The 13,305-nt window shown below is 45.0% G+C and overlaps 1 protein-coding gene across 1 annotated transcript in view; it reads left to right on the forward strand.

Moving 5' to 3' along the window:
- Positions 1-13,305, forward strand: part of COL13A1 (collagen type XIII alpha 1 chain) — a 118,395-nt gene that overhangs the window by 31,462 nt on the left and 73,628 nt on the right. Inside the window, exons 12-15 of the mRNA XM_075000245.1 lie at positions 6,226-6,333; positions 6,779-6,820; positions 10,154-10,180; positions 10,983-11,018. Of these exons, the coding sequence (XP_074856346.1) occupies positions 6,226-6,333; positions 6,779-6,820; positions 10,154-10,180; positions 10,983-11,018 (213 nt within the window). The remainder of the gene's footprint in view (positions 1-6,225; positions 6,334-6,778; positions 6,821-10,153; positions 10,181-10,982; positions 11,019-13,305) is intronic.

Genomic DNA, 13,305 nt, shown 5'->3' on the forward strand with positions numbered 1-13,305 from the left:
CTGACTGCTACCTTAAGGAGACAGTTTTTGTGTGCACAACATCAAGAGATGGTCAGAGATCTCTTTTTGAACTTTAGTATGTGCTGTAAAAGTGATGTAAGAAGCCATGCCTACTAGGTAAACACTTATCTTACAACTTATTAAGTTACATTATGTTATCAGCCGATTTTTTGTCAATCCCTTGCTCAACCACTTCAGTTTTCACTGTGTATGAGATGGAGAAAGCAGGTTGACTTAAGGGATGTAATTCCTCTACATCCTTTCACCTCTGGGCTACTGGTCCATACCCAGTACAGTTTACCACTTCCCTAGAGTCATCATCTAGTGGGTTTTGTTTTTTCATCCAGGTAAAATGAATTGGTGATCTCAGCCCAATTTCTACAGGACAGATGTTTATACCACACAAACCACTGCAGCTGGTATTGGCTGTACCCTTAACTGGTAGTCTCAAGACAGAAACAAAGGGCAGAGCTGATAGCCTTTTAAAGCTAAAGTTCACCTCCAGAGCCAGGAAGGGAAGCTTGCGCTGCTGCACTCCATTCTAAACCTGATCTGAGGGCATCATTCTCGTGGACTGCCAATCATACACATTGAAAAACATCATGTGAATTTGAAGTATATTATTCATTGAACGTCTGTGAAATTCAGTCTGTAAGCAGCAGAAAATTTAAGACCGCCCTGACAAATTTTGCCCACCCCTCAGCAGAATAGTAAGTTATATGAACCCTGGAAGCCAAACTTATTGGATACAGTTTGGTTGTTGACAAAACTGGTGGAACATCCACACACAAAATGAGTTTTGTCAACGGTACGTCAACTAAAGTTGGCACTTCCACCAACAACCTTCTGCCTCTCCCAGATGAAGCATAGCACCTTTTGTTGACGGGTTCTGTCTACAAAAAAGCTGTGTGGATACTCTCAGGGACCTCCTCTCAGCAGACAGGGCATCCAGGACAATGGTCAGCCCTTTTTGCTGTGTTTCTGGTGCCTGTTTTGTTGAGAAAGCATCCAGGGAGTCCAGACACTTTGTCGACAGAACAGAGAGTTCTTCCAATTGGCTTTTGTGTGTGGCCACATTCTGTCAACAGAAGTTTTGTCAGGAAATCTCTTCCAACAGTGACTTCTGTCAACAGATCACTGTAGTGTAACGGAAGCCTTGGAATGCTAGAAAGAGCTGAAGCTGTAAAACAAATCTGGCCACTAGCAGTTGAAAGCAATGCTACTGCGTTGCACTATGCCATCAAGGGTGTTATAAGAGAGAACTTGTCGTGAGGGGAGCAGTGGTTTAGCTGTGAGCCCTGTTAGAGGGAGAAGAGAACACTGAAACCACAAGGAATATCCAGGCAACAAATTGGTGTTTAACAAAACTGAAAAATAGCACCAGTTAATTGGCTAAAAATATTAAATGACATGTAGTATGATATCTGATCTCCAACTTACTCTATCTACACAGTTACATTCTAGTTAAATCCTAAAGGCTGAAAGTATTAATAAGAATATAATCATGTAGTAACTAAGCTTTATGTGTCTAGGAGCCTGTCTATATGGAGCTCTTGCTTAAACAAAACTAGCTCAGACCTCTGCAAAAAAAGGCAAGGAGACCACAGTGACAGCATATGCTTTGCACAGGCATCCCACCAAAGAAGGTTGCCTGTGTCTCACTCAAAGCTTGCCAACTGCCAGTGTGAATTTCCATCCAGGCAATTGGGTTTAACAATATATACACACATTAGCACCTTCAGTGCTCTGGTCATCCTAAGAAATGGACTGCCACATTCAACAGAGTGATTGACAGTCTGAGTGGTGGGAGACAGAGAAGACAAATGGGATTCCTCTTTGTTTTACTAAATCAGAGGGTTAGCCATGAGGAGTAGCAGTGAGGGCCAGAACACAGAGGTAAACTTTAGCACCTTAGTATGCAGCTTAGAGTTTGTGTTAAAATGGGGGGATGGGTTTGCAGCAATGCCAACTCCAAAGGCTTGATGCTCCCTCTCCTCCTGCAGATAACTGCAAATCCTTTTTGAGTCAGAGGATAACTGTGGTAGTCTCTTCCCTGATTGGAACAGTGAGTGGTGGTCCTCAGGAGATGAGGGCCGTGCCAGGGCGAGCAGTGTAAGTCAGGAATGAAAGGCATTAGCAAGGAGGTCCTGGGAAAATTTGTAGCATGTGCTGCCCTTCTCTATCTGGGGTGTTTTACTCATGTTTTTATTGGAACCAAATTCACCCACAAATGTAAAAGCTAAAAACTGTTTAAAGGTATGTGGGTGATAGTCCTTAAATAACAGTGGCAGTCCTGGAATGACAATCACTATAGGAAATACACATTCAGCTCAAGGAGGCTCATGTGTTCCTAGGGAAAGACCTCAAGATGTGCTAGGAACAGCTTACAAAAAGCAGGAAAGATACAAAGCCCTTTTTAGCTAGGCTGTAGTGTGAGCAAGTGCACAGCTAGCTCTTCTGATTGGCTAGAGAAGGGTATTATGGGGGCAGAGGGGGGGTCTGTCGGTTTGACCCACAGGTACAGAATCGGTTTTTACATTTATCTGGTCAAAAAAGTTCTGAATGTTTCAGCTCATTCTTTCTATTTATTGTTGTAATTACACAGTTTGGGTTTTTTTCAAATCAGCTGAGCCCCATCTCTCTTTAAAATACACTTGGGGCCAGTCTCAGTCTGTGCTGAGTCCCATCATGGCATTGCCTCGAAGTCTTGGAGAAAAGTCTCTGCCTCTCTAGGTTTTTGTGTTGCACTGTGCCCTGGGCCACTGTGTCTGAGCCAGGGGCCCAGAGAACCTGGGTGCAGGCTGGAGCACACAGAACCAGGATTTAGACATCTTCTGATTCACAAGTATGTAATATTCTGCAGGGAGATGCCACCAGGGGATCAGCACAGATGCATGTGCACTCATCTTTGAAGGAGAGAGGGGCCAGCATAATATTGCGGGAAGACATGGAATGTAGGTGCACCTCTAGCAGCAAGTTCCCTCTCTTGCCAATCTTCTTCAACAGCCATCAGTGCTAAGCAGCTCTGACCCAACTCCATCCCTCAAAACAGCCATCACCTTTCTGCCAACTCCTAGTGCTAAACACTGTCCTCCTTCCCAACTACACAACACGCTAGAACCCTGCAGAAGTAAGTCACCAGCCCCCAACCTGCCCATATCCCACTAATAAACATGGCAACCCAACCGGGTTCCTCCTAGAGCCAACCATTTCTGCAGCTTCTCCATGATGTGAAGTATGAAATAAATCATGAAATTTATCAAAATGATGAAGTTGAAAGACCATTTGACAATATCAAAACAAAATGAAATTCAGAACAACTTGTTCCATTTTCTCTTAAAATTATAGAGAATAAATAATGCTGGTTTTGAGTAAATTGCACTTTGCAATGGGAAACTGTTTTGTTGAAGTTTTTCCAACCAGGTCTGCTGCTAATGTGATGGGTGACGTCTAATGGCAGTGCCTTCCACCGAACTGCCCCCAGCTACCAAACTCTCCTTCTTTTGGTTGAATTCCCCTACATTGCAGTGTTAGTGTCTCCATTATTATAAAACTCTCCTCCCCTGCTCGGGTTGCCAACCTGCCGGTTTTGTCAGGAGTCTCCTGGGAGATGAGCTGCTAAAAGTCCAGTCACATGGGGCTACTGGTCCTGTGCTGGTGCCAGAAGTGACTGGCAGTCCCCTGCCTGTGGCCCCTGCTGTGGGACAGGGGGTCTCTGCATGCTGCCCTTGTTGGCAGACACCCCCCCCACAACAGGCTTGCCAACAGGGGGAACAAAGGGGACAATTGCCCCTGGGCCCAGCATTTCAAGGAGCTCTGGACCCCTTTGAATTGATGTGGCAGTGCTGCTGTGCAGGGGGTTGAGGTGTGGAAGAGCAGCACCACTGTCTAGGCAGCCCTGGGGAGAGAACGCCTTAGGCCTCATCCTTTCTACCCATGGCCCGGTCCCTTCTAGGGTGTAGAGCTGGGCCATCCTCCCACCTTGCCCCGAGGCCCAGAGCTCCTGTCAGTGTCAGTGCCAGTGCCACTGCCCCTGCAACTCCTATTGGCCAGCAACTGAGGTCACTGGGAGCAATGGGAGTGGTGCCTCCAGACAGGGGCAGCATATGAAGCCCTCTGTCCCTTATGGGCTGCAGGGACGTGCCAGTCACTTTCTGGAGCAGTGTGGGGTTAGGGGAGGCAGGAAGTCTGCCTTATTCCCACTGCACCACTGTCTGGGAGCTGCCTGAGGTAAGCACTGCCTGGCTGGAGTTTGACCTCCACCGCCTCCTAGACTCCAACCTCACCCCACCCCTGAGCCCCTTCCTGGCTCCTGCACCTTAGACCCTCTGTGTTCCAGCCCTGACCCCCTACACACAGAGCCCTACCTCTCACCTTCTCCTGTACCCCTGCCCCAGTCCTGAACACCTCTCCTATACCCAAACTCCTTCCCAGAGCCTGCACCTCAACTGCCTGTCCTGGGCTCAGCCCAGAGCCCCCTCCCACATTCCAAACCCCTCATCTCCAGCCCAGAGGCCACACCGTTCCTACACCCCAACCCCCTGCCCCATCTTGGTGAAAGTGAGTGAGGGTGGGGGAGAGCGAGAGGTGGAGTGATCGGGGCATTGCCTCAAAGAAGGAGTAAGCCAGGGATGGGACCAAGGTGTTTGAGTTTGTGAGATTAGGCAGTTGGCAAACCTATCCTCTGCTGGCCAGCATTGTTACTTAGTGGTTCTAGGGGAAGTCGCAATAGCTAAGGAAGTAATAACTGGGGTCATTCCTTGGGCATCCTGAACAAACCTGCTTTTAACCATACTTGTTATTAGCTTATAAATTTAAAGTCTCTGAAGGTTGGTGGAGACATCCTATAACTGACTTAGAATAACACATACCTATAGCATAGGTGTACCATTGTAACTACATGCATGGGATATGTATGACTGGCCTTTTACACACATGTGGATAAATGACTGCCTGCAAGTGAAAGTATAATTTATCCCAAAACATCATCTTCTGCACTGGACAACTTCAGCAGAAACAATGCTTTTATCTCCTGTGATGTAGCTCACATTTTGAATTAATTATTTCAAGCCTTCCAGTGAGATCATAAAGAGGAATTTGTTAAACTTAAATCCTGCCACTGGTGTAAGAACTTTGTGAGACTCAACCTAAGGCAAGGGAGTAATAAACAGAGAAAGCAGAGAGCTAAACAGCTTAACATGAGTGTCATGATGCCCTTGGAATTTATTGGATTAGTCATTTACAGATCAGCTGTCTGGTATTTAAAAGGGATCCTTTTAAATCGTTACCTCCTCACCACTGGCCACTTATGACTCTTAATTCCCCCACCCGAGGACAACAGAGGCAAAAGTCCACTATAAATGCTTTAGAGACTGGCTGTTGAGGGAGCATGTGATGGGTGAGCTAGAAAAGGTTTAGTTCATTTTAGCACTCAAAGTTTGGATGTTTTTTGTCCACCTTATCCAAATCAAATAGATTTTAAGTCTCACAAGAATAGGCTTTCTCATTAGAATCCTCAGTCTTCTTGTTCCTGGCTGGCTCCAAATTATCATGAGACTAGTGGTTTTCTTTCTACCTTGGCATTTCTGCTTATGGTTCCAACTGCAAACAGAAAGAGCAAACATATGCCAAAATTGAGAGTGTTGTCGAGTGGTTAGAATAAGGGAAATATTAGACTATGTGAGAACTCATGGCTCTGCCAGTAAGTGACAGAGTGTTGCTGGCTTGATTTCTTTACCTGTAAAATGAGAACAAGAGTAGCGCCTTATTTCTGAAGGCGTTGTGAGGTTTCAGTGATGGCTGACTATACAGTGCTCAGAGATTCTCATATGAAAAGTGCTCAAGGATTCTGGGCAATTCTCAGCTTTATTATACAAAATTAATCACACTTTTTTAAACTTAAAAACTAGTTTATTTTGTATTTGGGAAGCTCCTCGCGCTATTTGAGCATCAGGTCCATTTTTCACATCTCTTTTAAGTGAACTCTGATGAGGAGCTTTAAAATGTAATTGCAAATTACAGGGACATGGCTCCCATCATTCTCTCAGAAAGACCATCCTAAGGGGACCTTTGCCTGAGTTTTGGAAACCTCTGCTGCCACTAACTGTAGCTTGCTTGCCTTGTCTCTCTATCTGCTCTGGCTGAGCTGCTATGTGTCACACACCCTAGATGCTGGGCTATGGGTTATCTCTGCCTGATGATAACCATTGTTTTAATGAACCTCAGGGTGAACAAGGACAGGCGGGAATCCAAGGGCCACCAGGGCCACCTGGTCCACCAGGGCCTACTGGACCAGCAGGAAATCCAGGACAGCCTGGCCCACTTGGACCATCTGTAAGTTTAACAGAAACCAAACAACCAGCTTTTATCTTTCCTGTACCTTGATACGCATGCCATTTCCTTTGCCTTTTATTGTCTCCCCTGAGCCTGGTGCACCAACCACACATAATTTCCCAGGTCAGGGAGCAAGGAAAGCTATTGCACAGCTGGAGGAAATGTTCCCGGGCAAGGAAAGAGGAGTTCTATGCCCCCAAGCTATGTTATCTGCACACAGATGTGTGAGAGGGTGACACCAACGCCATTTCCTCCTCTCCAGCCTATGCCATGGAGCGGAAGCAACACTTTGCCTGTAATTAGCCTGCTCTCAGAAGAAACTGGACTAAAAAAAGCCCCTGAAATCTCTTTGATATTGTGCTTCTACTTCTGTTCCCAGGCTGACAGCAAGCAGCCAAGGTAGGCGAAACTACGGTCACTAATGTTCTTCTCCCTCTCACAACAGGGCAGAGCAGGGGAGCCTGGAAAGGCAGGCAAGGATGGAAAGGTAGGTACAGTTGAGCTGCCTCACTCGTCTCACTTGGGCATGCACCATTCATTGAATGGTTGCAGTCAGCTCCCTAATGCTTGGGGATGTGGCACATGCTTGCAGGGCTGAACCAAGTGTACAGCAACCAGGGCAGCTGCTCTTAATGCCTCCTTTGCTGTCTGTTTCTTTCACTTGGCAGGGGTGGGCAATAATTTTGATGGGGGACCACTCTAAGACTTTGATAAGTGGTCAAAGGTTTCTGTGGAGAAAGTGTGGGGTCTGGGATGGAGGCAGAAGGGAACTTGGAGTAGGGCACTGGAGTTCAGGAGAGGGTGTGGGGTCTGCAGGAGCTTGGGGGAGGAGGGGGTTGTGACCTGGGGCAGGGTATTGGGTGGAGGACCTGGGAGGGGGTATGGGTGCAGGAGAAGATTTTGGCCTAGGGGAGGGGTGTAAGAAGGGGTGCAGGGTCTGGGAGGGAATTGGGGCATGATGTCAGAGGCAGGTTCTGGTCAGGAGGCACTTAGCTAAGCAGCTTCTGGCCATAAGAACATAAGAATGGCCATACTGAGTCTGACCATAGGTCCATCAAGCCCAGTATCCTGTCTTCCGACAGTGGCCACTGCCAGGTGCCCCAGAGGCAATGAACAGAACAGGTAACAATCTGTCTGCCAGCAGCCCCAGCCCATGGGCTGTTCCATGCAGCTCTCTGCACTGGGAGGTGAGGGCTTTGTGTGCTACCCTCATCGCTAGCAAAATCTGTCCACTCCTATTGGCTGTAATCCAGCCAATGGGAGCTGAGAAATTGTGCGGCACTGCCCTCACCCCCAGCAAAATCTCTCAACTCCCACTGGCTGATTTTCAGCCAACGGAGCTGAGAAATGTTGCTGGAAGTAGGGGCAGCATGCAAAGCTCTCACCACTCTACAACAGAGTGCCACAGGGAGCAGCCGGCTGCTTTGAGCAGCATTGCTTCCTGCCAGAGAGGCAGGCTGTGGGCCAGATTAAAAGGCTTGCATGGCTGAATCCAGTCCAAGGGTCAGATCTTGCCCACCCTGGCCTAGGCGGGCTCTGCTCTCAGGGTGCATCTAAATTCCTTTCACAAGTATTGTATAGATGACTCTTCGCATGTTTCCCCGTGGTAAATGTGATCAAAAGTACTTTACGTGCTGGGGAACCTAGTATTGGCCTCTGCCAGAAGTCAGGATACTGGGCTAAACGGACCTTTGGTCTGACCCAGTCTTATATTCTTATGTACATTGAAGTCTTCTTTGTCTGCCCAGAAAACAATGTATACAACCTGGCTAATGCCAGGGTAATCTTTTCCTGAACTAACCCACTCACCAATAAGCTTCAGACCTGACATGGATTATCCTGGGAGTCAGTGTTCCCTGGAAGTTGTGCACATATGCACATGCCTTGGCGCACATAAAATTTATTCCACACATACATGGAAAAAATCTGCACATGGATAGAAAAGATTAAAGAACACATTGCTGGAGGTGACAGATAATTTAATCTCCAACACTTACAGGGAGGTATAGCTCAGAGGTTAGAGCACTGGCTTGTAAACTGAGGGTTTTGAGTGCAGTTCCTCAGGTGGCCTTTCAAGGGTCTGGGGAAGTGTCAGGCATGGTGATAAGTCCTGATGCAAGTGCGGGGGACTGGACTCAATGACCTCTCAAGGTCCCTTCCAGTTCAATGAGATATGTATATCCCCATTTATTATTATGCAGTCCTTGGTCCCTCTGACTAAGAAAGTACCAGTTATGAGGTTTTAAAACTGCAAACATCTATCCACCAGGAACTGAGTGAAACCACCAAGTCATTTAATATCAGCCACAGGCAGATCTTTACCAATCTTAGATTGACTGCAACAAATAAATTGTATCACACTCTTCTGCTCAGTACCCTCTAAGCCCTTCACTTCACTTCCAGGTCAAAATGTTTTAATGTACCCTAGAAGTAAAATGATACCTATGTTTAGGGAAAGAGTAATTGAGAAAAGTTGCTGATAATAAGCAAGGGAGAAATGGAAATAGGTCATAAGGCTCTGTGATAAAAAATCACCAAAATAAGAACAGCGGATTTAGACCTTGCATATGCTAACTCTTGGTTAGGTGCAGTTTGCAGGCAACAATATGTATGAAGCTTCTGTAAGAGGTAAAGATGTACAGGTTTTCACCTGCTATTTCCCTAGTAGCAGACAAAACAACTACTCAATTCCTGTGCCTAACAATAAAGAGCATTGAATGCCAAAGGTGCCAGGCATCTGGTACTTCAGGGTGTAAAAATATTTTCAGCCTCACTTTTTTTATAATAGCTGTTTCAAACTGAGCTGTTTCAAGCCTCTTTGTGCATATTATCTGCAGGCAGAAGACTTAAGACTGGGAAGATCTGAAGACTTTTGATCTGAAGTAGCAATTTGATTTGCCATAAGCAGGGCAAAAATACTGTAAATACAGGCAACAAAACACATGTGGACATCTGTTCCATCTTTTTCGTTGAGACTGTTTATATTACCAGGGCATCTGCCTATGGAAATTTTAGATAGGGTTAGGTTTATGTAGAACCAAAAATGTGTGGCCTGCATGGCTATTTCTAATTTATTGCAGCTACTAACAACCCTTTCTTATGAAAGTCTTATTAACGTATTCCCAATACTGGGCAGTCAAAGAAAACCAGGCTCAGCAAATGCCAGGCTTCCTGCCCCTGAAGCGTACTTTCAGATGTGCAGCATGTCATGCAGTTAGCTTTCCTTTGTAATGGAGAAAAGAACAGATCTGTTTGAAATCTGACAGCAGCACATTCCTCAATGAGGAAAGGATTTTTCTGTTATTACACAATGTATTCTAAAAGGCAGATAGTTCATAGCAACTCCCTCCCTCCCTTTACTACTTGGAGATCCCTTGGTTGGGTAAGGAGGAGACTACCCATTTATTGAATTCAGCAGTTTCTAACTGTGATGGTTTTGTTTTTCCAGTGTGTACACAGGCAGTGGCCTGGGAATAAGCTATTGATAGGCAAGAAAAATAAACCAGCTCATATTCATGACAAGTTGGGCAAAGGAGCTTGGTTTTCAAATTTACTGAAACAAAGCCTCTTAGATTGAGACAGTATATGGGGGACCGGGGCTTGGGCAGCATTTACTGAAATGGGGAACTGTAGACTTTATCTACTCAACAATGAAAATAATTTTTATGTGACATTCTAAAGCGATGAACTCTTTAAAACCAAACTAAGCGGTGATTGATATTCCATTACATTAAAAATAAAAAAAAAAACCCTCTCACCCCAGTTCTCAAGATATTTTCAGTTTTCTCTCCCTCAGAATGTGTTCTTATTTTAAATACAGGGTTTACCTGGACCCCCTGGACCAAAGGTGAGAAATTTTTCATCAACTACAAGCAAAACGAAGGATAAGAAATTTAAATCCCGTAGTATGGGTGTGAGCGAAGCTGGGCATGATTACTGTGCAGAGGTTTGGGGGCTGGGAAAGGAAGGATGAGAAGAAAGAAGGGTTGCTTCACAACGTTTCTGAAAAAGTCTGTGGCCAGACTGAAACATCTCACTAAGGGCCCAGTCCCAGATTCCTGGCTTACTGTTTTCAATGGCAGTGTTATCTGAGTGAGGAGGCCATCATCAGGAACTACTGGGGGAAAAAAGGCAAGCCCAGTCTTTGCTGGATTTTGCCAGAGAACATATATTGCATTTTGTGAATTCATTTTGTAACTACATTGCTAACTTCCCCAAATTTCCCATTTTTATTTGCCACGCCTGTGAAGTGTCACTGACAACATGCGAGATTTCTCTTGCCTGCAAAAATCCTGTTTGCTTTCCCTGACTTACTTCAAACAGCACTCTAAGATTAAGCTGTGATAGGATAGGTTAACTGTGTAAATCAGAAGCAAAATGAAAAAATGTGCATCGTAGTTTGCAGTGTGGCTTTCCTGTTACATCGTAATTCATGTTGGATAAAATTTACTCCTGTGCATTGGACTGAAATGGTTTGGAAAGCTCCAGGGAGATGTAAATGGTACCTAGGCCTCATTATGTTTTCTGCACAAGGGTGAACTTCATCCTCAACATCCATTTTTGTTTCCTACATCTGCACAGGGGAAATGAAAGTGATTTTCCCTTTTCAGTCTAACATCATTGGTTTGTCTTCATTTTGATTTTTGCAGGGAGACCCTGGAATTCAAGGATACCCTGGGAGGAAGGTAAGAAGAGCAGGTAGACTCTGAGATGCACAAAGCAAATAGATGAACAAACTTGGAGGGAATGTAATAGCAGAGAAATACCCTCCTTGCCCCCCACGCACACACACAAGCAGTTCTTCCATCATCCCCTCCAGTGAGTGACTTGCTGGCAGAGGCTGGAGATGGATCCTGGAGGAACTCTGATTTCTCCCATCGCCAGCATTCTTCTCTCTTTCCCTGCAGTGACTCGTGTTAGGAAAGCCAAGTACTAAAAATAATTTCGGCTCCCTAGGAGCCACTACTCGTACATTCTTCCTTGCAGCAGTTTCTGCAGGAAGAGGCTGGTGCAGGAAAAGCTGCAAGCTCCCCTATAGATCCACTTGTTCTGGCTGAATTTATATTGTGCACATGTGCACGGACATTTCCCTCAATCAACCTACCCAGTCTGAATGAGGGGAGGAGGGTAGAATGAGGCGTGGTATTTACATTCCCCCGGGTAACTATCATTCTCTAGACCGAATGATGGATGGCTTGATTTGGCTGTAGGCAGAAGCTAGTGTTGCCTAGGACTGTGGATCTCTTGAACTGAAAGGTCTGCCCAGAGAGTCATTGTCCCAGTGCAAGTCACTTGAGTACCCAATATGTTATGAAACACAGAGGTGATCAGAGCAGCCCTATTGATACTGTCCAGATATGGGGCATAGCCGGGGGCAGGGGAATGTGCTCATTCAGCTCATTTCCAGACAGTCAGATTCCAGTGAAGCTCCAACAGTGCATTCAAGCTAGTCTCCTGGGGAAACATTGTCTGCCTTTCCCTGAGAGTGAATCCTCTCCTGAGGCATGGCTTGTACTGCCCCAGCAGCACTGAATCTGCCCAGAGAGTTCAAGGGACACACAGAGGAGGAGGGGGAGATGAAATGAAAGAGAATAAAGGGGGAGACATACTGAAAAGGAGGATGAGGGAGTGAGTAGAGGAAAGGGAGTATTTTCAACAGCCAGCAGTTGTGCATCCTGTGGTTTCTATATGTTATTTTATGGGTGCTCTGTGGGTGAATGGCAAGACCTAAGAGCTTTTTAACTAGTCCTGCATAAACGGAGAAGTTTTTGTTATGTCAGGAAATGAAAATTATAGCCCCTGTGGAACACAGTCCATTCCTGCAGACACACACAAAATTTACTGCTGCGTCTTTCAGTAAAATTTCAGTTTTCTCATCAACTATCCATTCTTCTCTTTGAAACATTCAGGAGGGTTTGTTCAGCTCTTCTGAAGTGCTTAGGATGTCACAGAAATAGCATATTAGAGAGTGTTTATACCCAGATCTTTTCCTATTGATGGCACTTAATCTGGTTGATTTATTTATCAAGCAAGGGGCATGAATTCCTTTCATGCTATGAGAAGGATAATCCCAGGGTTGGGATCCATTAATGCGTAAGTGTGCAGGAAATACAAGACTGAATATAACCAGAACAGAAAGACCTCCCCACAGAGTTGGCAGTGAGAGGAGAAAGAAACTTCTATATGCCCTTATCTAATAGGCAGACTCAGGAACTGGAGAACTCTCTTTTGATTTTTTGTACTGAATGTATCCTTGTGATACCAAGGAGGTGGTGAACATATTTTCAAATTTAAAAACCAGGATACTTTTGTGACAACATATTTTCGGTCATACAACACCAAGGCAAAACACCACAAAAAATATTTTTGACAAGGTGTGCTGATGTCAGTACAGTTAGTTTCTGACTCAACAGCATCATAGATGTGTTTCTCAGAATGTAGGATTTTTTTCCCCAGTAACTCAGCATTGTGAATGAGTTTATCATTGTATATCAAACCAGTGCCATTAACATTAGCTTTGAGCAAAGAAAACAGCTTTGATACTGTCTACACTCATGCTGTCATTATCTTCACTCCAGACACTAGATTGTTGAATTGAACCACTAGATTGTTCTTGGTAAACACATGGGAAATCTTACTCAATGTAGCAATAAACTGTGAACAAACTTTTTTCTAGTCTGGCTATTGAAAAAGCAGCAACCAAACATATTCATTGATGAAATGAAAAGCCGGGACTTTTCAGGCAACCCAAAAGTAGTTCCTGGAATACTACACTGTAAACTAGCCTGGTCACATATATATTGTATGAGTGCTTAGAATACGTGCTCATAGAACCTAAATGCTGATGGGATCACACTGTTTGTGAGGAACTGTCTTCAGTGTTCTATTTGTCTTTGATTATTGTTGAGCAGCAGCTCAGGGTCAGAAGGCTAGTTTGTCACATATGTTATAGGATTGTTCTCTGTCCACTCT

Source organism: Carettochelys insculpta, chromosome 7, assembly GCF_033958435.1.
Source record: "Carettochelys insculpta isolate YL-2023 chromosome 7, ASM3395843v1, whole genome shotgun sequence".
In the NCBI taxonomy this organism is placed as follows: Eukaryota; Metazoa; Chordata; order Testudines; family Carettochelyidae; genus Carettochelys; species Carettochelys insculpta.